The sequence below is a fragment of the Lepus europaeus genome, chromosome 2 (assembly GCF_033115175.1).
Source record: "Lepus europaeus isolate LE1 chromosome 2, mLepTim1.pri, whole genome shotgun sequence".
NCBI classification, from domain to species: domain Eukaryota; kingdom Metazoa; phylum Chordata; class Mammalia; order Lagomorpha; family Leporidae; genus Lepus; species Lepus europaeus.
In genome coordinates, this window is record NC_084828.1 from 174247989 (window position 1) to 174275433 (window position 27445).

General features: G+C 65.0%; 1 protein-coding gene across 1 annotated transcript in view; it reads left to right on the top strand.

Moving 5' to 3' along the window:
- The window catches only part of DLEC1 (DLEC1 cilia and flagella associated protein), a 59411-nt gene that overhangs the window by 27002 nt on the left and 4964 nt on the right, over nt 1-27445 (top strand). The window contains exons 7-29 of the mRNA XM_062182718.1: nt 3283-3370; nt 3699-3872; nt 4121-4257; nt 4593-4685; nt 6129-6219; nt 6702-6864; nt 8391-8583; nt 9275-9333; nt 9632-9800; nt 10023-10116; nt 10222-10352; nt 10426-10584; nt 11521-11660; nt 18889-19042; nt 19434-19544; nt 19783-19916; nt 20286-20477; nt 21680-21750; nt 22084-22235; nt 23128-23246; nt 23636-23706; nt 27012-27217; nt 27306-27413. Coding sequence (XP_062038702.1) covers nt 3283-3370; nt 3699-3872; nt 4121-4257; nt 4593-4685; nt 6129-6219; nt 6702-6864; nt 8391-8583; nt 9275-9333; nt 9632-9800; nt 10023-10116; nt 10222-10352; nt 10426-10584; nt 11521-11660; nt 18889-19042; nt 19434-19544; nt 19783-19916; nt 20286-20477; nt 21680-21750; nt 22084-22235; nt 23128-23246; nt 23636-23706; nt 27012-27217; nt 27306-27413 — 3009 coding nt within the window. The remainder of the gene's footprint in view (nt 1-3282; nt 3371-3698; nt 3873-4120; nt 4258-4592; nt 4686-6128; nt 6220-6701; nt 6865-8390; nt 8584-9274; nt 9334-9631; nt 9801-10022; nt 10117-10221; nt 10353-10425; nt 10585-11520; nt 11661-18888; nt 19043-19433; nt 19545-19782; nt 19917-20285; nt 20478-21679; nt 21751-22083; nt 22236-23127; nt 23247-23635; nt 23707-27011; nt 27218-27305; nt 27414-27445) is intronic.

Genomic DNA, 27445 nt, shown 5'->3' on the forward strand with positions numbered 1-27445 from the left:
AGGAGGGAGGAAAAGGCACCTGCTTCGCCTCCCGCCCCGCTGTGAGTGCGCCTCCACTGGCCCCGATTCCCTGTGCACCTGGCCAGCTCTGGCTGCGCTGGGCAGACGGGGAGGGCGGGGTGGCCTGGGGCTCGCATGTGGGCCGGGAAGGCCGGCAGGCGCGCTGTTGGGAGGCGGAGCAGTAAGCGCCCGCCTGATGAGCGCCAAGGGGAAACCGTTTGCCCTTGGAGAGAGAGAAGTGGCAGGGTGGAGAGGCGGGCGGCCAGGGTCTCTGTTTTCTCAGCCTTGGTCATTCCCTGGCTCGGCAAGCCATGTGACTGGCCAGCTTGGATGAAAATAACTTTTAAAAACAAGCAAAACTTGGCACCCAGAGAAAAGGAGGCCCAGATGGTGCAGCGTCTGCTCCGCGTCAAGCCAAGCCCTGTTTTATAGATACAGTGTCTCAGACTCTGGAAGGAGGAAGGACCTACCCTCCCCATTAGGAGAGAAGCCTAATACCACCATGGCACCAAATCGAAACCATAAGCCGGTCTTAACACAGGTGCCGAAATGCTAGGTTAAACTCAGGGCCAGAAGGTAACACAGACCCACGACACCCGGGAGCACCCACGTGCGGCCCAGGAACTCGAGGCGTGTCCTGCCCCGGCGCCAGGGTGGGCCAGGCTGAAGCCAGGAGCCGCTTCTGGGTCTCCCACGTGGGTGCAGGGCCCCAAGCACTTGGGCCGTCTGCGGCTGCTTTCCCAGGGGCGTTAGCAGGGAGCTGGATGGGAAGTGGAACAGCCAGGACTGGAACCAGCACCCACGTGGGAATCTTAACCTGCTACTCCACAATGCCGGCCCCTAGCTAGGGTTCTTACGCCATCACGCTGGGGAGTAAGCCAACCCCAGAACCACGTCCCGAGCAGCCGCTGTGGTGGGGCCCTTGTGGGACCGACGCCCCAGAAGCACAGCCAGAAGTGCTGAGATCATTTGCCATCCTTGGCAGCTCCGGGGAGGAGGGAGGGTGTGGAAGGAGAGAGCCGGGCCGACGGTGCACTACCAGGCTGGCCACCAGGAGGCGCAGCTGAACGTCCTGTGGGACGTTCCCTGCGAACTGTCTTTTATTGTTGGGAGGTTCACCTGTGCGTAGGGGCGTGGGGGCGAGGCTCTCTGGCGAGGCTTCAGCCAGCGTGAGATGCAGCTGCTGCCACAACGGTGAGGACAACAGGGCTCGCTCCCGGCACACGGTCAGGCCCAGGCACCTGCGTGCCTCAAGACACAAGCTGCGTTTAGTATCTTTGCTGTGCTTTCCTCCCTACCTCGCTCCATTCACCGGACAAAATACATCAAGGAAAAGAGCAGCACTTTTAGGGCAAAAAAGGGTTATGCGAAGGTTTCTTGAAACTGAAGCACAAACCTGAACAGGTTGACCTGTTTCATATTAAAATTTTAGAAACTGTGCATCAAGATAATTCCAGGGGCAGGCTGGGACTGTCCATACCGCTCAGGAGCGCTGGGTGGGCCAGCTCCCTGCTAACGGACCTGGGCAGGCAGAGGATGAGGGCCGAAGTCCTTGGGCCCTGCCACCCTACGGGAGCCCCGGGTGGAGGGAGCTCCAGGCTCCCAGTGTCTGCCTGGCCCAGCCCTGGCTGCTGCTGGCATTTAGGGAGTAACCAGTAGGTGGGAGGTCTCCTTTGTCTCTGTCACTCTGCCATTCAAATAAATGAATCTTCTAAAAAGATATTACAAATGCATGATCCAGGAGACATTTTATTATGCATATCTTTTTTTAAGTAAAAAAACTTTATTTGAAAAACAGAGTGAGGCAGAGAGAGAGAGAGAGAGAGAGAGAGAGAGAGAGGTGTCTTCCACCCACTGGGTCACTCCCCAGATGGCTGCAACGGCCAGAGCTGAGTCGATCCGAAGCCAGGAGCTTCCTCCAGGTTTCCCATGAAGCTGCAGAGGCCGAAGGACTTGGGCCATCTTCCACTGCTTTCCCAGGCCACAGCAGAGAGCTGGATCGGAAGTGGAGCAGCCAGGATTTGAACCTGCCCCCATAGCAATGCCAGCACTGCAGGCAGTGGCTCCTCCCACTACACCACAGCGCCGGCCCCTTGCATACCTGGTAAAGAATTAGATCCAGAATATATAAAAGACTGCGCAATGGCAAATGGTAAAACAGTAAGAACAGCCAACTTGCAGAAGAAACCCGAGTGGCAAACACATAAAAATGTACCCGGCTCCGTTATCAACAGAGAAACGGAGGCTAAATCGTGATGTGGGTCTCGCTGATCCTGGGCCTGGCCCACAGGTGCTGTGTTGTGCTCTCTGAAGATGGGCCTGGGTGTGGATGACGGGAGTGGTGCTGTCTGAGGGTTTGGGGACTTTGACTGCTCGTGCAGTGCCCTGAGCTGGGGCGTGGCCTTCATCACACTGTGTGTGATACTTTCTTTTTCCTAGCATAATTTTTTACAAGAGACAAGCAAAGCCACGAGCACGGGCTGAGCTCTTCTGGGCTACATTTTGTACTGGGTGCCGTCGGGGTTTAGCGTGAGGTCTTGTTCTTAGAGGTCTCCTAAGCCGGGGCAGGGGGAAGAGGAGGTGGGGGCTCACGTGGATGGGGTGGGGGTGGGGAGAGGCCTGGTCCGACCCTGGCTATCACACAGATGCCGTAACACCCTCCGACTGCGCCTTTGGGAAGCAGCAGCCCGATGGGGTAAACACGCGGGGGGCGGGGGGCAGCCTGCCGGCCAGTGTCCATCCCAGCAGCCTCAGCTGTGGCCCAGCTCCTGCCCTGCTGGCTGTGACGTCAGGGGGCCCAGGGGAGATGCCCCGTGCACAGTGGTTGTGATTTTTATTCGTAAAGATTTGTTTACTTGTTTGGAAGGCAGAGTGCCGGAGAGGCCGTCCATCCCCAAATGCCCGCAACAGCCAGGGCTGGGCCAGGCTGAAGTCAGGAGCCCGGAACGCCCATCCGGGTGTCCCCCGTGGGTGCAGGGGCCCAACCCGCTGCCTTCCCAGGGACTTGGATGGGAAGTGGAACAGCCAGGACTTGAACCAGCGCCCTGACACGGATGCCGGCGTCACAGGCAGTGTCTTAACCAGTGGTGCCACGTGGCCTGCCCGAGAGGGGCAGATCCACTCCTGCCTTCTCTCTCGCTCTCTCTCTCGCTCTCTCTATACTTTGGAAACTTCCCAAGTGGACAGAAGCAGACGGAGCAGGACGACGAGCCCCAGCTCCGAGGCCGAGCTCGCCTTCTTCGCGGGCCCAGACCTCGAGCCGTCACCTTTGCCTTTGCGCAGATGGTCCTGGCGCTGCAGAACACCACGGCCGCCAGCCGCTACCTGCGGGTGCTCCCACCTTCCACCCCGTACTTCGCCCTGGGATTGGGTGAGCTGGGTATACCAGTTACCCGGGCTGCCTCCCGGTCCGGGGCCTGACCTCTGCCCTGGCTGACCCTCCTGTCCAGGGTTCCCTGGGCAGTCAGGGCCCCGCCCTCAGCGAGGTCCCAGCGCCTGGACAGCTCCCTGCCCCTGCTCACCTCCCTGGTTACCCACGTCAATCCCCGGGTGTGTCCCAGGAGCTGCTAAGATCAAGTCACCCCACTGAAACCTCACGGGACTCCTGGGCCCTGCCTCCCTGCCAGCACCCCCACCCCCACCCCGGGCACACGCAGTGGTCCCACCCAGCCCCTCCTCTCGCCTCTGCACGTGCCCAGGGATGTTCCCGGGAGAAGGCGGCATGGTAGCCCCCGGGATGACCTGCCAGTACACCGTCCAGTTCATGCCCGACTGCCTCGGGGACTTCGACGACTTCATCCTGGTGGAGACCCAGTCGGCCCACACCCTCCTGATCCCGCTGCAAGCCCGGAGGCCACCCCCGGTGCTGACACGTGAGTGTGCGACCCCGAGGCTGCCTGCGGAGCCCCTGCTGGCACCGCTAGCTGCTGGGCCTGCGGGTCCGGGGGCCGTGTGTCCGGATGTTCCCGCTGGGGGGCCCACTCACAGCGGGAGGAGGCCGTTGGCTCCGGAGCGGCCTGGTCAGGGCGCGGCCCGGTTCACCCTCTCCGCTGGGCCTCAGGACAGCCCCGGAGCAGCGTGGCCCGCTCCTGCTCCTGAGCCGTGTTTCCCGCGGCCGCAGTGTCGCCGGTGTTGGACTGTGGCTACTGCCTCGTCGGGGGAGTGAAGATGACCAAGTTCACCTGCAGGAACGTGGGCTTCAGCACGGGCAGGTTCTGCATCGTGCCCAGGAAGGGCTGGCCGCCCACGAGCTTCAGGGTGAGGGGGAAGGGCCGCCCCCAGGGGACCCCCGCAGAGGCCGCCCCCCACCAGGGCCTGCTCCAGACTGGAGCTTGGTTCCTTGTGGGGGGGAGGGGGCTTGTGGGCGGGGCTGTGTACCTGGCGTGCTGAGTGGCTGGCTTCGCAGGCGCCCGGGCAATTGCAGGGCCGGGGCCTGGACGGACAGGGGTCTCTGCAGCAGGGCAAGGCCTGTGTGCCTGGGCGAGTGGCTCCCTCATTCCCCTGGGGAATAGATGGCCCCGAAGCTCCGCCCAGTCACAGGGGCGTGTCCAGAGGAGGGAGCAGCCCTGCCACGCCCCCTGCGTGTCTTGCAGGCAGTGGCAGCCCCCGGCTTCGTGGAGCAGCCTCCGTTTGGAATCCTGCCTTCCGTGTTCGAGCTGGCCCCGGGCGCCATCACGGTGCTGGAGGTGGGTGCTGCACGTGGGCGGGGACCCCCTCCTCCTGGCCGTCGGCCATGGCCGTTTGCCCAGCCGCTGCGTGACCGCTGCAGGGGGAGGCCTCAGAGGTCCCTGGGGCGGCTCGCAGCCCTGGCCTCGCTGCCGCCATCCGAGCCGCCTCTGGGCTCGCTCTTTGCTTCTGTCTTGGGTTCTCACGCCCACCATCGGGGGCCACGGTGATGACAGCGGCTTTGCTCCGGCCTCCTCTTCATGCACTCCGCAAAGCCTCCTGCGCCAGGCCTCACCGGGACCCCTGCAAAGCTCCTGGAGGCAGGACCTCCAGCTGCGGGCCCCGGCCAGGGCTCCCTTCCGCTCGTCGCACCTGCTCACGGGCCCCGGGAACACCTGTGAGAAGTGGCGACACTTCCTGTCGGGTGCTGCCTGTCATGAGGCAGGGGAGCCGGGCGCCCTCGGTTCTTACCACTCAGCCGTGCCCCCACAAGTGCCGGAGATGGGGGAGCGCTGCCACGTGAGGTCCTGGTGCCCCGGGCACAGTCCTTGGACGGCCACCCAGGAGGTGCTGATGAGCAGCGAGATCTGGGGACGCTGCCAACAGTGCCGCCGGCACGGCTGGCGCAGAGCACGGCTGCCTTTGGTTCGCGGCTCTCCAGGTTCTGCGGCCTGAGCCTGGCTCTCCTGCTCACGTCTGCGCTGAGCTGATCCTTGCCAAGAGCCGGGTTCTCACGAGGCGACAGGGCCAGGTCGGGGGAGACGGCGGGGCCCTGCCGTCAGCTGCTGGTGGCCGGCCGGGTCTGCAGGGCCCAGTGCAGACCAGGCTCTCTGTCCTCCGGGTCCTGTCACCATGACTGGTGGTGGCTGTGAGGCACGAGGGCCCCGGCCTGCACCCTGTCCTGTCACACGGGGGGCCCGGCTAGGCTCAGTCCGGGTTCTTGTCTCCACGTGAGAAAGAATTCAGGGAAGAGTTAGCCTGGCCGATGGGTTTTCTTTGGAAATGGCCCCAGAAACATTGGCAGCAAGAGGTAAAATCGACAAATGGGATTACACAGAACAAGAAAGTTTCCTCACAGCGAAAGAAGCGAGCAAGCCAGGAGCCAGGAGCTCCACCTGCGGCTGCCTCCCAGGGGCCCCGGCAGGAGCCGGCTTGCAGGCTGCGGCACGTGGGCATCCGAGCAGCGCCTACCCGTGCACCGCACGCCCCACCCCTGCACCGCACGCCCCACCCCTGCACCGCATGCCCTACCCCTGTGTTGCGGAGCCCCCACCCCACGTCGTTGTTGGGCAGTGCGCTCCCTGCATCGCACTGGGAGGGAGCCTTGGCTGAAGCCCCCCCTGCTCGCCCCCGGCCTTGGGTGTCGGGTGGGGAGCGCAACGCGGAGAGCGAAGGGGAGGGAGTGAAGCAGAGAAGAGGGAGCCGGGAGTGGGTGCAGCTGACGGGCGCCTCGTCTCCCGCAGGTCCTGTTCCTTCCCACGAGCCTCGGCAAGGCCGAGCAGGCCTTTGTCATCGTGTGTGACAACTGCCAGCTAAAGGAGCTGGTGACCGTAGGTGGGTGTGCCCCCACCGCGCCCGTCTGCCAGGGCGCTGCAGCTTGGGGCCCCTGCCCTGGTCAGACATGGGGCCTCCAACACAGACCTGGGGGCCCTTTATGGCTTCCCTTGGAAGCTCCCTCCTCCGGGAGCTGCCAGTGACGCACGCGTCTGCACGGAGGCCCTGGGTCTCCACGTGGGAAGGGAACTCCTGCTGAGTTGCCCCACGGTGCCCCGCTCCTTCCTTCTCTCTGTCCATCTGTCCATCCATCCACTGTGTCACTCGAGTGCCTGCCGTGGTCTAGGATCTCAGAATCGCCTGCTTTTGGCCCTGGGGGAATGTGTGAAGTTGGCCCTGTCGCCCCTCATGTGTGCACCTGTGGGCGTCAGCCGTAGCCAGTGGCACGTGGGCGGTGTCCCGGGGCCCCACGGCAGCCTGTGGCCACAGGTCCTGGCCGCAGTCCCACAGGGCATCACCAGCACCCCTGCCTCCCCGGCCAGGCGTCGGGCAGCTGGTGGCTTTGGATCTGATCTACGTCTCCGGCGAGAAAAGTGAGCCGGGCCCTGGAGAGCTCACAGACCTAACGGCCCAGCACTTCATACGGTTCGAGCCCGAGAACCTCCAGGCCACAGCCAGCAAACAGCTCGTCATCAGGAACGCCACGTGAGCGAGGCTGGCGTGCCCCGCCCGGCCTGCGTTCCCACCCAGACGGGGGCCAGGCAGGGGTCCGCACCGGCCCAGTGGGTACAGCTCGGGCGGAATGGTCCAGGTGTCTGCTGTCCACCATGGGGACGGCGGTTCAAGCACAAAACAGCCGAGGTTCACATGACAGCCACACTTCCCGGTGGCGCTCACCACATCCAGGGCCTCGGTGCCGGCCGGAGCCAGCGGCCGTCACCTGCATGGTGACATCATTTCCATCCCTGCAGACAGCCATGGTGACAGCACTGCTCCAAGTCGCCCCGGAGCACCCCAAGACGGGAGCAGGCGCCCGGGGGCAGGCACACGCTGGTCCCTGGGTTCTGCCATCCCTGTCATGTAGTTCCCGGCCAGCCTCTGAGCGCCACTGAGGTCCCGGGCCAGGGCTGCCCTGGTGCCCAGAGACGTGACACAGGACTCTGCCCCCTCCCCTTGTCTGCCAGTCCCTGCCCTCCACAGCCGCCCACGAGCAACGTGGAGCCCTGGCCCCTCCTCCAGTGGACTCTGACCCACCTGCTGCCCCCAGCCTGGCCCCCCAGGGAGGGCTGCCACGCATGGGGGGTGGGAGCATGGTCCTGGCAGGGTCTGGTGTGGCCTCGGGCGTGCTGCCCCCAGCCTGGCCCCCGGGGAGGGCAGCCACGCACGGGCGGGTGGGAGCATGGTCCTGGCAGGGTCTGGTGTGGCCTCGGGCGTGCAGCCCCCAGCCTGGCCCCCGGGGAGGGCCGCCACGCACGGGCGGGTGGGAGCACGGTCCTGGCAGGGTCTGGTGTGGCCTCGGGCATGCTGCCCCCAGCCTGCCCCCCCAGGGAGGGCAGCCACGCATGGGGGGTGGGAGCATGGTCCTGGCAGGGTCTGGTGTGGCCTCGGGCATGTTGCCCCCAGCCTGCCCCCCCGGGGAGGGCAGCCACGCACGGGCGGGTGGGAGCATGGTCCTGGCAGGGTCTGGTGTGGCCTCGGGCATGTTGCCCCCAGCCTGGCCCCCGGGGAGGGCAGCCACGCATGGGCGGGTGGGAGCGTGGTCCTGGCAGGGTCTGGTGTGGCCTCGGGCGTGCAGCCCCCAGCCTGGCCCCCGGGGAGGGCCGCCACGCATGGGCAGGTGGGAGCACGGTCCTGGCAGGGTCTGGTGTGGCCTCGGGCGTGCAGCCCCCAGCCTGGCCCCCGGGGAGGGCAGCCACGCACGGGCGGGTGGGAGCATGGTCCTGGCAGGGTCTGGTGTGGCCTCGGGTGTGCAGCCCCCAGCCTGGCCCCCGGGGAGGGCAGCCACGCACGGGCGGGTGGGAGCATAGTCCTGGCAGGGTCTGGTGTGGCCTCGGGCGTGCTGCCCCCAGCCTGGCCCCCGGGGAGGGCAGCCTCGCACAGGCGGGTGGGAGCATGGTCCTGGCAGGGTCTGGTGTGGCCTTGGGCATGTTGCCCCCAGCCTGGCCCCCAGGGAGGGCCGCCACGCACGGGCAGGGGGGAGCGTGCTGCCCACTGCGTGGCTGTCCCCGCAGGCACGTGGAGCTGACCTTCCACTGGCAGGTCATGAAGCCCAACCTGCAGCCCCTGCTGCCCGGAGAGGCCTACAGCGCGGACAGCATCAAGGCTCACCCGGACCGGGAGACCGCGTTCTCCATCCTGCCCCGGAGGGGCACCCTCTGCCCCCACACGGACCACGAGTTCATCCTGGAGTTCTCTCCCCAGCAGGTGGGACGCGGGCCGGCTCAGGGTGGGGTCCGCTGTCTTGAGTCTCCGTCCGTGTTCTTTCCTTATTATTACTCTGTCTGATAGAGAGCCCTACACCCCCACCCCATGTCACCCCCTAACGCCAGCAATGGACAGGGCTGAGCGCAGGCTCAATCCAGCTCCCCCACGTGGGTGGCAGGACCCCAAGGACTCGAGCCATCACCTGCCAGCTCACGTTTGCTAGGGTGGGGAAGGGGTAGCGGGAGAGCTCTGGGGGCTGGGCGACCATCCTGGGGGGCTGGGCGATCGTCCTGGGGGGCTGGGCGACCGTCCTGGGGAGCTGGGCCACCATCCTGGGAGGCTGGGCCACCGTCATGGGGGACTGGGCCACCATCCTGGGGGGCTGGGCGACCGTCCTGGGAGCTGGGCCACCGTCGTGGGGGACTGGGCGACCGTCCTGGGAGCTGGGCCACCGTCGTGGGGGACTGGGCCACCATCCTGGGGGGCTGGGCGACCGTCCTGGGGAGCTGGGCCACCGTCCTGGGAGGCTGGGCCACTGTCATGGGGGATTGGGCCACCATCCTGGGAGGCTGGGCCACCGTCCTGGGAGGCTGGGCCACCATCCTGGGGGGCTGGGCGACCGTCCTGGGGGGCCGGGCCGGGACGGGGGGGGGGGGGGCGGCCGGGCTGAGCGCGCTGGGTCTGCTCGCAGCTGGGGACCTTCCACAGTGTGCTCCAGATGGTGCTGGAAGGAGTCCCGGAGCCCACGAGGTGAGGGGGTCAGCAGGCAACAGGGAGCATGTAGGGGCTCGCTGTGAGGACCCTGGCCCACCCTGGGGCCCTGGGAGCCGTGCCCCGGGCTCACTGCTACCCCTGGTGGCCTTGGCTGGCAGTGACCGCTGAGGGACGCCCTGCCCTTCAGCCGGCTTTGGGGCTGTCAGGGTGGGTCTGTGGAGCCGTGGGGGCGAGGCTGGGGGCCGCCGGGGGGGCTGGGGGGCCGTCCTCCCGAGGCCTGAGGTGGGGGCAGCGGCGGCCCGGCCCCGGCTCCCACTGCGCTCGCTGTGCCCAGCTCGGAGGCGGAGAGCCTGGGGGACGGCAGCTGCCCCGCGGAGGACGTGGTCGTGCTGGAGGTGGAGGTGAAGGGCTCGGCGCAGCCGTTCCAGGTCCTCCTCCAGCCCTACGCCCTGCTCATCCCCGGCGAGAGCTACATCGGCACCAACGTGAAGAAGAGCTTCAAGGTCAGGCACGGCGGGGGCAGCCGGCCCGGACCCCAGGCCTGCCCGCTGGGGCGCGGAGCCGTTCCCACAGTCCCCGTGGGCCGGGATCGCCAGGCCCCGCGGTGCGCAGCGCGGGAGGCCGGTCGGCAGTGTCAGGCGGTCCAGGTCCCACCGTGCTCCCGCGGGGTGGGTCTGACCTGAGAGGGCAGGCGCCGGGCAGCCTGGGTGGGGTGTGTGTTTCAGATGTGGAACAACAGCACGTCAGCCATCAGGTACACGTGGGGCAAGATCTGTGACTGCCACATCATTGAAGTGGAGCCCTGCGCCGGGCTCATCGGTACCTGGGGACCGGGGGTCGGGGACCTCTGGGCTGAAGGGGCCCAGCTGAGGCCACCCTGTCCCGCCTCCGTCCTCCACGCCGTCCCGTGTCCCCTTGTGCCAGAGCCCAGTGAGGCAGAGGACTTCGAGCTGAGCTTCACGGGGGGCGTGCCGGGCCCCACGAGCCAGGACCTGCTGTGTGAGATCCAGCACTCGCCCTCGCCGGTGGTGCTGCACATTGAGGCAGCCTTCAAGGTGCCGTGGCGGGGGCCCCCGGGAAGGCGGCCCGTCCCCCGGAGGCCCCGTGACAAGCCCCTCCGTGTCTCAGGGGCCCACCCTGGTCCTCAGCGTCCCGGCCCTGCAGTTCGGGCTGCTGCGCCTGGGCCAGAAGGCCTGTGAGGACATCCGGATCCGGAACGTCAGCCAGCTGCCGGCCCTGTGGCACCTGCGGGAGAGCCCGGGCTGCCTGGAGGAGAGGCGGCCACAGGTGACTCGGGGCCGCCACCTGGGCGCTGGGGGACGCGAGGCCTGCTTCCTCGGCTGCAGAATTCACCCCGCCCTGGCACTGTCTGCACTGCTGCCTACCGCGGGGCGCGGGCACGGCCGTGGGTTTCTCCCTGGTAGGGGCAGTGGGGCAGAGCCGGGACCCTCCAGGGAGGGCTGATCCTCCGACTCGCCTGCAGTTCCAGTACCCGCCACCAGGTGGCGCCTGCGCACAAGCTTGTGGCCCACTCAAAAAGACCCCAGACTTGAAGATAGATTTTTTTTTTTTATTCAAATAGCACTTCTCTTCCTGCTGTAATCATGGAGAAAAAGTCGCTGTTTGTCATCATCGTATCTGAGTTGTCGCACATCCCATTCTAAGTACAGTGTGCCATCCAGAGCACGGCAAAGCGGCACAAAGCCCTGTCCGTCCCGCAGGGCCGGCTGAGAGCTGCCCGGCAGCCCCGTGGCTGTGGTCCCTGGGAGCTGCCCCCACCCCAGAGCTGCCTGGGAGGCTGTGTGCGCGAGGGAGCCCAGGCACACGCAGGGAGAGGCCAAAGATGCGGTCCCCACCCCTCCTGCCGGGACCAACAGTGTCCAGCGACACCCCCGCCAGTCAGTGGGGCGCCTGACCATTGCCCCTGCGCTGTGGGGGGGGGGCGCCAGGTCCACATGGGGGTGCCGAGGAGACAAATGTGCCTTCATGGCAGCTTCTCCCCTCCTGGCCCCGGCCTCACCTGCGCACAGCTCTCCCCACCTGCCCCAGTGAGGGGCCCTCGGGCTTGGCTCTCCCTGTGCCGGGAGCCTCGTGCGCAGCCACACCGTGGGGTGTGCTTCCCTCTCCCTGGATTGCAGGTGGTGTTGTGAGGAGCTGGGGGTAGCTCAGGGGCCTCCGTCCCGAGTGCCACGCACCCACTTGTCCCCTGTGCGACCCCCCCAGGTGTCCCCCTTCCAAATCGAGCCCTGCAGCGGCCAGCTGCAGCCTCTGGGGGAGTGCACGGTGACCGTCACCCTGAGGGCCACGCACTGCCAGCGCCTGCAGACCGTCCTGCAGCTGGAGGTGCAGAACGGGGCCTGGAGGTAAGGGGCCTGGGCATCACGTCACACGGGGGTCATGTGTGGGTCACATGTGGCTGGGGGCGTCCTGGGCGCCCATGGCGTGTGCCCCATGTCATGTGTGGGTCACGTGTGGCTGGGGGCGTCCTGGGCGCCCATGGCGTGTGCCTCACATCATGTGTGGGTCACGTGTGGCTGAGGCATCCTGGGTGCTCATAGCATATGTCTCATGTCACATGTGGGTCACGTGTGGCCAGGTGTACTACATACTCATGGTGTGTGCCTCACATCACACGTGGGTCATGTGTGGCCAAGGATGTACTGCAGGCTCACAGCATGTGCCTCACGCCGCATGTGGCCATGTGCTCGCCTGGATTTATCAGGGATTCTGTCAAATTGGAGTTTAGGTTAAAAGGAACATGCTCTGTCATCCATGACCTGTACATAATTTGCTGGCAGTTTCTTTTTTTTTTTTTTTTTCAGATTTATTTATTTATTTGAAAAGCTGAGTTAGGGAGGGAGAGACAGAGAGGTTTTCCATCTGCTGGTCACTCCCAAGTGGCCACGTTGGTCTGGGCGGGGCCAGACTGAAGCCGGGAGCCAGGTCCAGGTGGGTGCGGGGCCCAAGCCGTGGGGCGTCCTCCACTGCTTTCCCAGGCGTGTCAGCAGGGAGCTGGTGGGCAGTGGAGCGGCCGGGGCTAGAGTGGCCCCCGCGTGGACGCTGGCGTCGCGGGCTGCGGCTCACCCTGCTGGCGGTGTGGGGGCTGTCTGGAGGAGCCCGAGCTCCCACTGTTGGAGACAGTGAGGTGAAGCGGGGTACAGCTCCCTGGCGCCCACGCTGGAGCGGCCACAGTGGACGGTCTGGGCGGAGCGCGCTGGAGGTTTCGCGTCAGGAGTGTGCCTTGTCCCTCCCAACCCCCACCGCGGCTCATAGCCCCCGGGGCGGCCGCCAGCTTCAGTAATGGTCGGAGCTCACGGCAGTGCCCCCCCCCCCGACCCCCGCGCCAGCCCCGCTGGCCCGGTTTTGGCCGTTTTTAGATGTATTGATCTGAGAGCAGAGACAGACGGAGCGTCCGCCTGCCGGTTCACTCCCCAGACGCCTCGCAACAGCCAGGGTGGGGCCAGGCGGAAGCCTGCAACCAGGAATGTGATGGCACCAGAAGGGAGGTGCCTGTCACAGGAGAAGCCAGTGACTCAGGCGCCGAGGCTTTGGGGAAAGAGAGGAAGGTTCACCCGGGGTGGCACCCAGGGGTGGCAGGCCAGCACCCGCACTCCCGACCTCTCCCCGAGAGGGAAGCCGCCTGGCTCAGACCGGGCATTGCACATCGAGCTACGTGACTGTGCTCACACAGAGGTGGGGGGGGTCTCCAGATGTTGCATCCCTCACAGGACCTTACCTGTGGCCAGGGATCTGCACCCAGGCTTCAGGGAGCCGCACACAAAGTCATCTGTCAGGGAGAGTGGGGAGGGGTCTCAGGATGGCGTGTTGTTAGCCTCCTGCATGGGCTTCAGGGGCCTGGCTACTTGAGCCATCACCCCGCCTCCCCCAGCGGGCGCTGGCAGGAGGCTGGGGTTGGGGTCGGAGCCGGAGCTGTGCACTGAGCCCAGGTGCGCCCATGTGGGACACGGGTGCTCTCACCCAAGGCTCCCCGCCCGGCCCAGCCCCTGCCCCATTCCTGTCTCCGAGCGGAGGAGGGAGTCTCATCTGAGTGAATGGGCCTGGGTGCCCGGAGCACCCCATTTCTAGAAGGGCTCGGGGTGAGCGTGCCACGCTTGGTGCACACGGGGCCGGCACTGCATCGGGGCGGCAGGGCCAGCCAGCCGCACGCTGCAGGCGGGCAGGACTGAGGGGACTGGCGGCTCTGCCCTGGCCTCTCCGGCCCCCACGCAGCCCACGCTGCCCGTGTTGCCCCTGCCTTAGAAGCTGGTTCCAAGCCGGCGGCAGCAGCGAGGCCCCGCAGCCTGCCTGCTGGGGTTTGCCGTCCCGCGGCACAGCGGCTGCTCCAGTCACAGCCTGCCTCCGTGTGACTCCTTACGCCTCGCCGTAATGTCCACGATAGCCCGCGCGCCGGCCACTCTGTCTCCCCCTGCGCTCTGCCCCTTCACCCGCTCGTGACTGTGCATCTTGGTTTTTTTTTGTTTTTTTGTTTTTGTTTTTGTTTTTTTTTTGTTTTTGTTTTTAATGTTCACTTAATTTCACCTACCTGAAAGGCAAACAGAGAGAGAAAGAGATTTCTTTTTTATATATAAACAGTCTCTTCTTAGAGGTGTTTTTTTCTTTTTTAAAGACTTATTCTTTTGCTTGAGAGGCAGAATTACAGAGGGAGAAACAGAGGGACAGAGAGAGAGAGAGAGAGAGAGAGAGGTCTTCCATCCTCTGGTTCACTCCCCAAACAGTTGCAACGGCCGGAGCTGAGCTGATCCGAAGCCAGGAGCCAGGAGCTTCCTCCAGGTCTCCCACGCGGGTGCCCAAGCACTTGGGCCATCTTCTTCTGCTTTCCCGGGCCATAGCAGAGAGCTGGATCGGAAGTCAGGCAGCTGGGACTCGAATCGGTGCCCATGTGGGATTCTCACAGCACAGGCGAATACTTAAGCTACGACACCACAGTGCCGGCCCCGAGAGATTGGTGTTCGATCCACTAGTTCACTGCCCAAAAGGCTGCAATAGCCGGGGCTGGGCTGCAGCCAGGAGCCCGGAACTCCATCCGGGTCTCCCACGGGGGTGCGGGGCCCGAGCACTTGGGTCGTCTTCCGTTGCCTTCCCAGGTGCGTGAGCGGGAGCTGGACTGGAAGCAGGGAGCAGGGGCGAGCAGGGGCGAGCAGCAGCACTCGGACCTGGATGTGCGCAGGGACTTAACCCAGGAAGGCCAAGGCCGGCTCCTGGGCTTTCGGGCAGGGCGACGCGGTGTCTTCCTGAGGTGCCTTCCGTGGAGCGTGAGCTGCAGAGGTCTGAAACGGAGGTCAGCTCTGTCCCTGCGCTGTGTCGGCACGTAAGCAGCTGTCCCGGCACCGCCCTGGAGGTCTCCCGGCATCCCGCGCGAAGCCAGCTGCCTGTCATCCCCGGGCTCATTCGAGGAGCCTGCAGCCCGTGCCCTTGGCCTGGCGTCGCCCTGCCCGTGGCTGCGGCTTCGCGCTGCGCTCGGGAACCAGGAAGTGTGATTTCTCCAGCTTTGTTCCCCTTCTCAACCTTGCTTCCGCGGCTCTGGGTCCTTCGAGGTTTAAAACCAGTCTGGCTTCTGACAGGAGACTGCGGCCCGGCTTGGGGGATGTGGCCACCTTGGCCAGAGCGTGGGCATCTCCACGAGTGTCAGGCCTCTTCCCTCTCTTCCCGCGGTGTCCTGGAAGTCCTGGCCTTGGCTATCCCCAAGTCGTTCTCCCTAGGGCTTCGTCCTGTCGGACACTCTGTGGGCTCGGCGCTTGCGTCCCGCCGTCCAGCGACACGCGTGTCTGGGCGCTGGGCAGGTGCCCCGGCCTGCCGAGGCCCTGCGTCCCTCCACACACAGAGGTGTCTTTCCGGCTCCCTCTCCCACCGGAAGCTCGTGTTCTTCCTGCCTCGTGATCTCAACACTGGAGTACGTGTGGCGGAAACGGGAGCCCTCGCCTGCGCCCCTGTGAGTGTGGCGGCCCTGGGGCCGGGGGAGCTCCCGCCGCTCCAAGGAGGCTGCCGGCCCACTGCGTGCTCACAGGACGCAGATTCTGCCGAATCTTTCCCGATCCTGCCATTTTTGTCCTTTTTTCTGCCGCCGTGGTGGTTTGCGTTGATTTGGGGCGGCTGAGCCGTACAAACCCCGTTTGGTCAGATCTGGGGAATTCTGTTGAGGGTTTTGCTCCCGTGTTCACGAGGGATGTTGATCTGTGGTTTCCTTTCCTTCTGCGTCACTCCCCAGATGGCTGCAACAGCCAGGGCTGGAGCTTCATCCAGGTCTCCCCCGTGGGTGCAGGGGCCCAAGGACTAGGGCCATCCTCTGCTGCTTTCCCAGGCCATGGCGGAGAGCTGGATCGGAAGTGGAGCAGGCGGCGGCTTTACCCGCTGCGCCGCGGCACCAGCCCCTATGGTCCTCTCTTGCTGAGATGTCCTTGTCTGGTCCCCGGTACGATCCCGGCCTCATCAGATGGGTTTGGAAGCTCTCACTCCTCTTCTGCTTTGTTGAAGACTGTGAATTGGTGTGAACCCTAGAACCTGCCAGTGAGGCCTCATAAAATTACTAACAAATTTCTTTAAAAAAAAAAAAAGATTTATTTATTTTATTTGAAAGGCAGCCACAGAGAGGCAGAGGCACACACACAGAGAGAGAGAGGTCTTCCATCTGCTGGTTCGCTCTCCAGATAGCCGCAACGGCCAGAGCTGTGCCGATCCAAAGCCAGGAGCCAGGAGCTTCTTCTGGGTCTTCCACACAGGTGCAGGGGCCCAAGCACTTGAGCCATCTTCTGCTGGTTTTCCAGGCCACAGCAGAGAGCTGGATCGGAACTAGATTAGCTGGGACTAGAACCAGTGCCCATATGGGATGGCGGCACTGCAGGTGGAGGCTTAGCCCTCTAGGCCACAGCTCTAGGCCACAGCGCTGGCTCCTCTGTTAACTGAAGATCATACATACGTCTGTTTTTTTCTGGTTGGTTTATCATGCTGCCTAAGTCTTGTGTTTCAATTTCCACCTTTTGTTCTGTTGCTCTTGTTCATTATTAAATGCAGGCTATTGAAGTCCTCAACCATGGTCGTTAAAAATGCCGATTTCGGCCGGTGCTGCGGCTCAACAGGCTAATCCTCCGCCTAGCAGCGCCGGCACCCTGGGTTCTAGTCCCGGTCGGGGCGCCGGATTCTGTCCCGGCTGCCCCTCTTCCAGGCCAGCTCTCTGCTATGGCCCGGGAGGGCAGTGGAAGATGGCCCAAGTCCTTGGGCCCTGCACCCGCATTGGAGACCAGGAGAAGCACCTGGCTCCTGGCTTTGGATCGGCACAGTGTGCCGGCCGCAGCGGCCATTAGAGGGTGAACCAACGGCAAAGGAAGACCTTTCTCTCTGTCTCTCTCTCACTGTCCACTCTGCCTGTCCAAAAAAAATGCCGATTTCTTCCCTTGGTTCTAACAGCTTTTGCTTCACATGTTGCTAGGTACAAGTATGTTTATAATTGTCACATCTTCTGTTAATTACAAAAAAGGAGGCAGGAAGGGAGAGAGATTTGCTTCACTCCCAAATTCCCACTGCAGCTGGAGCTGGTCCAGGCTAAGGTCGGGAGCCAGGAACTGGGGCTCCCGGCTGGTGGCAGAGACCGAAGCCCGCGGCCGTCGTCTGCCGCCGCCCGGGCTGTGCGTTAGGGCAGCTGAGTCAGAAGCAGAGACAGGACTCGGGCCGAGTCTCTCCAGTTGGGGTGGGCGCAGCCACCCCGCGATCGTTTCTGTGAAGAATCCGTTGGCTTTTCAGCCCATTTCTGTCCAGCGTCATCCCGGATGACGCCCGCTCTGCTCTTTGCGGGCTGCCCTTGGTCTGCAGTCCCTGCGTCTCTGCGCGCTGCCTCCTGCGCGGGTGCTGTCTCGTCTGCCATGTTAATACGCATGCTTCTTTTTTAAATTTATTTTTAAAGCTATTTTCTTAGCAGATGCCCAGGGCGTGATGGTCAGTGTCGTGCACGATAAAGCAATCTGGTTTGCATCAGCAGCACCTTGCTTTCAGTCGCACGCAGGGTGGGTGTAATGTGGCTCCCCCCCCCGTCCACAGACACCCTCCGCTGTCACCGGCCATCAGCACAGCGCCCAGTTACTGCTCCACGCAGGTGCCTGTGGAAGGAAACAGGGACAGGGTTACAAGCAAAAATGCACTCATTCTGTCTCTTGTGCTCACTTCCACGTGGTTCCCTCAGCCCGTACCCCACCGGAGGAATAGAACACAGTAATAGAAGAACGTCGCTAGGAAGGCTACTGAAGGGATGGCCGCCGTGGCATCACCGGGGGTGCCGGCAGCCTGTATAGGACTTCCCATCCGGGCCCCAGGCCCAGGACGCACCCGGGAAGGCAGCAGGTGCCGCCCAAGTTCTTGAGCTGCCACCCACGGGAGAGACCTGGCTGTGAGCTCCTGGCTCCTGGCCTTGGCCTGGCTCAGTCCAAGCTGTTGCAGGCATTTGGGGAGTGAACCAGCCGATGGGAAATCAAGCCGATCTCTCTCTGTTTGAAATAGAATTAAAATCGTCAACACCGGAGCTTCACCAGACTCCGGACGCTTCCCTGGCTGTGGTGGTGAAGACGCTCGCCAGGGCCAGGAGTGTGCCCAGAGCACGGGCAGCACCGGGCAGCGAGCACCGGGTAGTGAGCACTGGGCAGTGAGCACCGGGCAGTGAGCACTGGGCAGCGAGCACTGGGCAGCACCGGGCAGTGAGCACCGGGCAGCACCGGGCAGTGAGCACCGGGCAGTGAGCACCGGGCAGCACCGGGCAGCACCGGGCAATGAGCACCAGGCAGTGAGCACCGGGAGGGCAGTGAGCACCGGACAGCACCGGGCAGTGAGCACCGGGAGGGCAGTGAGCACCGGACAGCACCGGGCAGTGAGCACTGGGCAGCGAGCACCGGGCAGTGAGCACCGGACAGCACCGGGCAGTGAGCACTGGGCAGCGAGCACCAGGCAGTGAGCACTGGGCAGCGAGCAGCGGGCACTGGGCAGTGAGCTCACCAGGGTCAGGAGTGTGCCCAGAGCACAGCGAGCACCGGGCAGTGAGCACCGGGCTGCGAGCACTGGGCAGTGAGCACCGGGCAGCACCGGGCAGTGAGCACTGGGCAGCGAGCACCGGGCAGGGAGCACTGAGCAGCGAGCACTGGGCAGCACTGGGCAGTGAGCACCGGGCAGGGAGCACCGGGCAGCGAGCACTGGGCAGTGAGCTCACCAGGGTCAGGAGTGTGCCCAGAGCACAGCGAGCACTGGGCGGCGAGCACTGGGCAGCGAGCACCGGGCAGCGAGCACTGGGCAGCGAGCACCGGACAGCACCGGGCAGGGAGCACCGGGCAGCTGCCCGGCGGCACCACCACGGCACTCCGATTTCTGAGCGGTCATCAGTGGCATTTGAAGCTCCTGTCTGCCCGTGTCTGTCATTAGCGTGAAAGACCTGTTTGCTTTCCCGCGTGGACCTTGTGCCTGTAACTGCTGGACCCCCCTCCAGTCTGGCAGGGCTGTGGACTACCGATCCCGGGGGTGTCCCTGGCAGGCCCACAGGCGCGACCGCGTTCCTCCCTCCCCTCCGATCTGTACGCCTTTGCTTTCCTCCCGTGCCAGCTACCTCCCCGTGTACGCCGAGGTGCAGGGGCCCCACGTGTACCTGCAGAGCAGCCAGGTGGAGCTCAGCAATCTGTTCCTGGGGGTGCCCGCCAGGGCCATCGTCACCCTTGTCAACGGCACGCTCCTGCCCACGCGCTACCACTGGGGCAAGGTGAGGGCCCTGGCCACAGCACCGGAGGCCGGCGTGCAGGGCACGTCACCCTCCCAGGGCCCCAAGCTGGGGCAGATGCTCTCCCCGGCCCCGCCCCCAGCCCCGCCCCCAGCCCACCCCGGCCCCGGCCCCGGAAAGCTCCCTGAAGGAGCCGCACGCCTGCTCCAACTTTCCCTCGGGGAAGGCGCCCCGGCGGACTCAGCCCTCCGCCCTGGTCACTCTGGGTCTCCCAGGGCAGCTTGTGCGGGCCTGGCAGGTGGGGAGTCTCTCCCCAGCAGTCAGTGCCCGGCCCTGTCAGGCCGGCAGAGGGTGCACCTGTCGGGGCCCTCTGTCGGCACCCGGTCTCTTGTGGCAGCCCAGGCGGTGACCACAGGCCCTCCCTCTCCGCCAGCTCCTGGGACAGCAGGCTGAGTTCTGCTCGTCAAGAATCTGCCCCAGATGCGGCCTGCTGGGCCCCAGAGAGGAGCGCCAGCTCAGGCTGGAGCTGACTACCCAGACCCAGGTGAGGGGGCCGCCCGTGGGCCTCTCGCGGGAAGAGGCGGCGGGTTCCCTGACGCAGCTGGGCCAGCCTGGCACAGGGCAGCCTGGCGTGCGGAGGGGCGGCGTCTCCCTGACGGCAGCCTCGGCGGAGCGGGTGTGCAGCTGCTCCCGAGGCTGTCGGGGGGTCTGCCTGGCCGCGGGCTGCCATGTCCTGTGCAGAGGCCTCGGCGCGGCTCTGAGCCCGGGGGGCTTCCTCGCAGGAGGAGCTGACCCAGCTGGCCCTCCCCTGCTACGTGGCCGGCATGAGGAAGCCACTGGTCCTCGGCATCTCCGGGAAACCCCAGGGCCTGCAGGTGACCATGGCCATCTCCACAGAGGACTCTGAAGGCAGCAGGTGAGTGGGGGGGGGGCTGGGCTGACCAGCAGGGGAGGGGGAGGGCGTCGCACTGTGGCCGATTCCTGCGCCTGGGAAAAGGCCACGATGGCACTGGGGGCCCCGCCATCCTGTGGGGGACGCGTGGTGTGTGGCAGGTGGGAAAAGGCAGCAGACGGAGCTGTAGGGCCCAGGCTTTCCCACACGAGGCCCACCTGCCACTGTGCCACTGGCTGAGTGCGGCTTGTGCAGGCTGAGACCTGCCGTGGGGTCGGGGAGGACGGGCAAGGGTGTCCCCAGACGCAAGCTGGGGTTCCGGGGAGCTCCCGCGTCCCCACCCACGGCGGCTCTCGGAGGACCAAGAGTGGCCGGTGCCCGTGGCACGGGCAGGGTTTTCAGCACACAGCAGTGGCCGGGCGACCTGGAGGAGCTGCACTTGGACTTCGGCTCGGCTGTGCCCCTGAGGACCCGCGTGAGCCGCCAGTTCATCCTGACCAACTGCTCCCCGATCCAGACCCCCTTCTCTCTGGAGTTCGAGTACTTCGGGTGCCCCCACGGCGAGCCGGGCAGGAAGAGCAGCGTGTACGTCCTGTGTCCACCCAGCAGGGGTGGTCCCGGTGGGTGTGGCCGGGCGTGGGTGTGCGAGTTTGCAGTCCACGTGGGGAGGCACAGAGAGGAAAGGACCGAGTGGGCGGGGGGCAGGGGCCACTGATCAGCCTGCTGGCTGACGACGGCTTGTGAGACCAGGCAGGACATGGAAGACCAGAGACACCGCGCAGACAAAGGTGTGGGAGAGTCCAGGGGACGTCAGACGGTGTGCCTGCCTGGGCTGGCGTGTGGGGAGCAGAGGTGGGAGTAGACGCCCCCCAAGTGACAGACAGCGGAGCCAGATCTGGAGCGCTGCCTACCCGTGCACCCGCATACACGCGTGCTCATGTATACATGCACACAGACACACATGCTCGTGTGTACACGCGTCCATAGAGGTGCACACGCTACATACATGCACACGTGTGGCTGTGTGCACACATGCACAACACTCCATGCGTGTGCAAGGCACACGTGTACACACTCACATAGTATATGCATGCACGCCAGCACCACAATAATGCCTTGCAGTACACATGTGTACATACACACACGTGTGCACATGCAGCGCACATGCTCCGGCATGCACAGGCCTTGCACGTGCATACGCTTGTGCACACATATGCAGCCACACATGGACATGTGCACACAGTACAGCGCGGCCATGCGTGCACACATGTACATATGCGCACACAGCGGTGTACCAGCACCAGCTGCTGCTGGCTCAGGAGAGCTGGTTGTTAAGTCCTCGGCCATTTGGCATGGCCGCGACTAGAAATCAGCCCAGCGAAGGCGTTGACACTACAGAAATGGCAAGCACTGGTTTGCAGTCTTGGGGGGCGGTCTGTCAGCACACGTGTGACTCCCCGCTGCCGGGCATCTTGACGAGGAGGGAGCCCAAGCTGGACAGCACCGCCGCGGGGCAGGCACACAGAGGCCTCGAGAGCCGGGAGTCCAGGTGGGGTCTGCACCCAAGGGAGCGGGCCTAGAGGCCCCTGGGTTTCCCGGGAGGCAATGCCTGAGGCTGAGGTGGGCTGCAGGTGCCTGGGAGCAGAGAGACCCGACAGCTGGCCGCTGGGAGCAGGCAGGTCCGCCTTCTGCCGGGCGCCTGGGGGTGCTGGTGCCCTGGGACGAGGCTCAGGTCTGTGGTAAGGTTCGGCCGCCGTGGTGCAATCTCTGTGTCTCTGTTGGTGAAGGCCTGACGTGTCGCCTGCGCTGCTCAAGACGGCACGGATTCAAAAGCGGCTGGTCACCCGAGAGCAGTGGGGTAAGGCCCCGGGCGGGGGCTGCGGGGCCCTGGGGGGTATGGGCCAGTGGCTCCAGCACAGGGCCCTCCTGGTATCCGTCCCAGGCCGTCCCCAGGATGGCCGCAGCCCTCCTGGATCCAGGCCATTTCCCTGAGGGCCCAAGGCTGTGCCCTGGGCCCAGATTTGATTTGGGAGGGGCCTGGCCCCGAGGGAGTCAGAGGCTGACAGGAGCTGACGGGGCAGGGCTCTGCGCCCCCGGCCTCTGGGGCCTGGGCTCCCGGGGTGCGGAAGGGCGTGGTCAGCAGAGCCCTGCTGACACTGGGGGCGCTGCGTGTCCACGCTGCTCCCCCCAGATTTCATGGAGAGCATGCTGGCTCACGGGAAGGGAGCGGCCTTCTTCCCTGACATCTCCCAGGGCATGCTGGGAACCTACCAGCAGCTGAGCATCGACCTCACGGGCTGTGCCAACATGTGGGGCGAGTACTGGGACCGCCTCATCTGCAGGGTAAGGCCCCTCCCCGCCACGCACGGGCGCACACGCACGCCCCTGGTCCTCGGCCTCCAGGCCTCACCCGGTTGCCAGGCAACTCCCACTGAGCTCAGGGTACAGCAGCCTCTGGGGTGAAGGCCGAGGTGCCGCAGGCAGGAGGGGTCCTGACGAGCGGCCGAGCCTCTGCGCCAGGTCTCACGCCGAGGAGGGCAGAGGACTCAAGGGAGCGTGGCCCGGCCCGGACCCAGGACCGGAGTGAGGCTGGGGAGTGGCCGGACAGGGCGGAGAGCTCAGCCAGCCGCGCAAGCCGTCAGCCAGCCACTCGGTCACTCAGCGCAGTGGAGCCCCTGGGGTCCTGGGGTCCCGGGTGGCCCCCGTGCTACGTGGGACACAGGGGTGGGCAGGGTAGACCCTGCCCACTGCACCTCCTAGGATGAGTGTGCAGGGCTGAGAGGCTCAAGTTTTGAAATCTCTGCAGAGGTTTTTTTTTTTTTTTTTAAATGATATGCATTTGCCATGAACTTTTTGAAGACTTTTATATGCATAGAGGTCTCAAAAAATTTTTGCACCAAAACGTGCTTAATCTTTCTTAAAGATTTGTTTTTATTTACTTGAAAGGCAGGGTTATAGAGGGAGGGAGGGAGGGGGAGAGAGAGAGAGAGAGAGAGAGGTCTTCTATCTGCTGGTTCACTCCCCAGTTGGCCGCATTGGCCAGACCTGGGCCAGACTGAGCCAGAAGCTTCCTCCGGGCTGCCATGTGGGTGGCTGGGCCCAGGCACTTGGGCCATCCTCTGCTGGTTTTCCGGGCCGTTAGCCAGGAGCCAGGGTCAGAAGTAGAGGCCTGGGGGTGAGAGGGTGGGCTCCGGGGCGTGGTGGCAGCGTCCAAGAGGCTTGTGTGCACTTGCAGGTGGGAGACCTGCCCCCGGCCATCATCCCCGTGCACATGGCCGTGGTGGGCTGCCCCGTCAGCTCTCTGAGGACCACCTACTGCACCGCGGGCCTTTTCCAGGAGGAGCGCGTCATCAGGTGCCCCCTCAGCCTCGGCCCCCGGCTCCCCCGCTGGCCCAGGGCCACTGGCCCCACCCGAAGGAGGGAGGCCTCGAGGATGTGGCTGCCTTCCGCATTTCCCTGCTGGGGGCTCTGGGCAGGTGGGGAGTGGCGAGCAGGCCGACCCCTGCCCCTCACGTGACGGCTGAGATCCCTGGGATCAGCGTGCTCTGCAGAGTGCGGGGGCGAGGGGGCAGGGAGCCAGAGCGGTGCTACAGGGCAGGGGGCAGCGTCACACGAAAGGCTCTCTGTCCTGGTCCTGGGTGACTCCAGGGCGAGGACGGTCCCCCGCGGTGCCCTGGCCCGACCCCTGCCCGTAGCAGGTGCGTTTGGCTGCGGCTCAGCCGGGCGTGGTCTCCCGCCTGCAGGTTCGGCACACAGATCTCTGGAGCAAACACAGTCACCAGGGCACTTCGCCTGAATAACTCCAGCCCCTGTGGTGAGACCCTTGCAAGACAGTTGGGGTGGCGAGCCGGGCTGGGGCAGCTGAGGGCCCGTGCAGGCCACTCAGGGGAGGCTGGCCTATAGCTGTCCAGGGAAGTCCCCTGGGGGTGACCAAACCGGTCCAGGGCTGTCCAAGCCACTTTGGTCCTTGGCCACTCCACGGATGCTTGCTGTGGTCAAGGGCACTGTGCACAGGGCAGACACACCCCTCGTGACCCCTTTGTAGGGGCTGGGGGTGCAAGGGGACAGGCCAGCCGGGGCTCTGCCCAGGGCCTTTGGGGTGCTGTGTGCATTGAGTGTGAAACGGAAGGCGGGCATACTGGGGAAGCTCCTGGAGAGGGCCTGGCTTCCCGGGGAGGGCACACGGGCTGATCCAGTGGGGAGGGGAGGCCTGTGGGGCATATGGGACCAGCGTGGCCTGGGCCACGGCTCAGAGACCCCCGGAGAAGCCACATTCTCACACTCTCCCCACCGAGCAGCAGAGCTGAGCCTGTGACCTGCCTGCCCCCCACCCCCCACCCCAGGCCTGTGGGTCCCTGACTCTGGGAGCGTTGGAGGCTTGTGAGCTCCTGGGGTTCCAACGAGGCTGCTCTGGGACTTCGCTTGCTTTTGGCTCGAGCGCGTTCATGGCTGCCCCCTTGGCATACTTTTTTTTTTTTTTTTAAAGATTGATTGATTGATTTGGAAGTCAAAGTTACACAGAGGAGAGGAGAGGCAGAGAGAGAGAGAGAGAGGTCTTCCATCCAGTGGTTCACTCCCCAATTGGCCTCAACGGCCGAGCTGTGCCAATCCGAAGCCAGGAGCTTCTTCCAGGTCTCCCACGCAGGTGCAGGGGCCCAAGGACTTGGGCCATCTTTCACTGCTTTCCCAGGCCACAGCAGAGAGCTGGATCGGAAGTGGAGCAGCTAGGACTTGAACTGGTGCCCATGTGGGATGCCAGCACTGCAGGCGGCGGCTTTACCTGCTGCGCCACAGTGCCGGCCCTTCGAGCGTATTTCTTAACCAGCTTCTGGCATCTCCCGGAGTCGGGCTTGATGCTTCAGCTGCTCTGGTTTCTGGTGCTTTTGAATGCCGGCTTCTCCCCCACAAACCCAGTCTTCATCCTGCCCCGCGTTCCTCTCGGCTCTGTAACTTGCCTTGGGTCTTGAATGCCGCCTTGCCTCCTGTCGCCACTTCGGCCCTGATGTCTGCTCTCGGCAGGTGCCTGTGTCTCCGTGACTGCTGTAGGCCCAGCGTTAGACTCTGCCGTGTGCATCTTTGGCAACAGAGTTCCCATTCCTTGGTCCACTCCCCAAAATGCCCACGACGGCCAGGGCTGGAGCAGGCCAAAGCCAACAGCCAGGACCTCAACCCAGCCTCCCATGTGGCTAGCCGGGGCCCAAGTGCTCGAACCGTCCACCTGCCTCCTGGGGTGCGCATTCACAGGAAGCCCGCATCGGGAGCAAAGTCGGGACTCTAACCAGACGCTGCGGTGTGGGGTGCAGCTGTGCCCGACCCTGACCCCAGGAGCTGAGCTTTCAGAAGCCCAGCCCCCCCTTTCTGTCTCTCAGAGGGGAAAGGCACAGGGCTCGTCCACCCCCCCTCACCCTACCTCGCTACTTCTCTGATCTCTTCTTTTTGCAACTTTATTGTCTTCCCTGTGGGTACTTGGGAATCTCTTCACCCTCCCTGCCCTCCAACGGCTGCCTCCCCTTCCTGGGGGCTCCAAGTCACACCCGCGTGGCTCTGTGCGAAAGCAAGACCGTCCAGCGACCACTGAGGGTGGCAGCCTTAGTGGCTGCCCTTGGCAGGACACACCAAGGCTCGTGACCCTGGCTGTCCTGTTCAGCGGGGAGTCCCCCGGGCTCAGCCCAGTGCCTGGCGAGAGAAGTGTGCAGTGACCCCAGTGTCTGTGCAGAGGCGGCCGTGGGCAGTGGGTCCCGAGGAGCTGGTGACCGCGAAGGGGTCTGGCTGTGTCAGACCTGGGACAGGCGGGGGCCCCGGACCGGCTGGTCCTTGAGAAGGGAAGGGAGCAGCAGGACTGAAGGCAGGTGGGTGGGTGACGCTGGTGCAGGTGCAGGCCGATGTGCAGGCTTGGGGCGGGACATCGGGCTTGGCGCAGGCCCTCTGAGAGCCGAGGTGGGGCCAGCCCCTGGTCATCAGGGAGCAGATGGGGGTGTGGGGTGCGGGGGCCCGGGTTCAGCTGGGGAGAGATTTGTGTGCCTGGATGTTTGTTCACTTGGGGAAATTCTTCAGGTCCTGCAGGGTTAGGCTTTGCAGGGTGGAAGGATGGGTGGGGCAGAGGGAGGTGTGGGGATACTGGCAGCCCCTAAAGACCAGCCTGGGAGGGGAAGGAAGTGAGAGCAGATGGGGGCTGATGGACACAGGGGGAGGAGGAGCGGGGGCAGAGTTGGGGAGCCCAGGCTGTGATGGACACGGGGCAGGGTGAGGGGTGATGGAGGTGGGCAGGGCTGGAGAGCCCAGGCTCTGATGGACACAGGGCTGGGTGGGGATGGTGGAGAGGGGCAGGGTTGGAGAGCCCAGGCTCTGATGGACACAGGGAGGAGGGGCGGGGGCAGGGCTGGAGAGCCCAGGCTCTGATGGACACGAGGCTGGGTGGGGGTGGTGGAGGGGGGCAGGGCTGGAGAGCCCAGGCTCTGATGGACACGGGGCAGGGTGAGGGGTGATGGAGGTGGGCAGGGCTGGAGAGCCCAGGCTCTGATGGACACGAGGCTGGGTGGGGGTGGTGGAGGGGGGCAGGGCTGGAGAGCCCAGGCTCTGATGGACACGGGGCAGGGTGAGGGGTGATGGAGGTGGGCAGGGCTGGAGAGCCCAGGCTCTGATGGACACGAGGCTGGGTGGGGGTGGTGGAGGGGGGCAGGGCTGGAGAGCCCAGGCTCTGATGGACACGAGGCTGGGTGGGGGTGGTGGAGGGGGGCAGGGCTGGAGAGCCCAGGCTATGATGGACATGGGGCTGGGTGGGGATGGTGGAGAGGGCCAGGGTTGGAGAGCCCAGGCTCTGATGGACACGGGGCTGGGTGGGGGTGGTGGAGGGGGGCAGGGCTGGAGAACCCAGGCTCTGATGGACACGGGGCGGGGTGGGGTGGTGGAGGGGGCAGGCTTGGAGAGCCCAGGCTCTGAGCAAACCGGCAGAGGGGAAGACGCCCTGGGGAGAACACTGAGGGGCCTGGCTCAAGTCTGGCAGGACTGCAAAGGGCACAGAGCAGAGTGGCCTGCGGGTGGCACTGGAGTGGCAGGGAGCCCCCCCAACACGCTGAGTGTCCCCACCTGGTCAGCTCCTCCTCCCCGGTCTCGCCGCAGACATCCGCCTGGACTGGGAGACCTACGTGCCGGAGGACAGGGGGGACCGGCTGCTGGAGCTGCTGGTGTTCTACGGGCCCCCCTTCCCGCTACAGGAGCGGGCGGGGAGCGAGCTCGCGTGCCCCGACACCCCTGAGAGCCGTGGCTTCTCCCCCTCCCCAAGCCTGTCGGAAGGCTCAGAATCCAGCCACGGAGCTGCCCTGTCGGTGAGCGGCACGGGGCAGCGGGCCGGCCGGCCACTGGGGGGCGCTGAGGAGTGGCCCTTTGGGAGTCCCAGCGACTTCTTGGCGACAGGTGGCGGGCAGCTCTGGTGCCAGCATGCCGAACATCATCTCGGTCGTCCTGCAGGGGCACGAGGGGGTGCCCTGTGACCACCTGTACAGCGTCAGCCCCAAGCAGGTGGTGAGTGAGGGCGGGGCTGAGCCGCCGTCCCA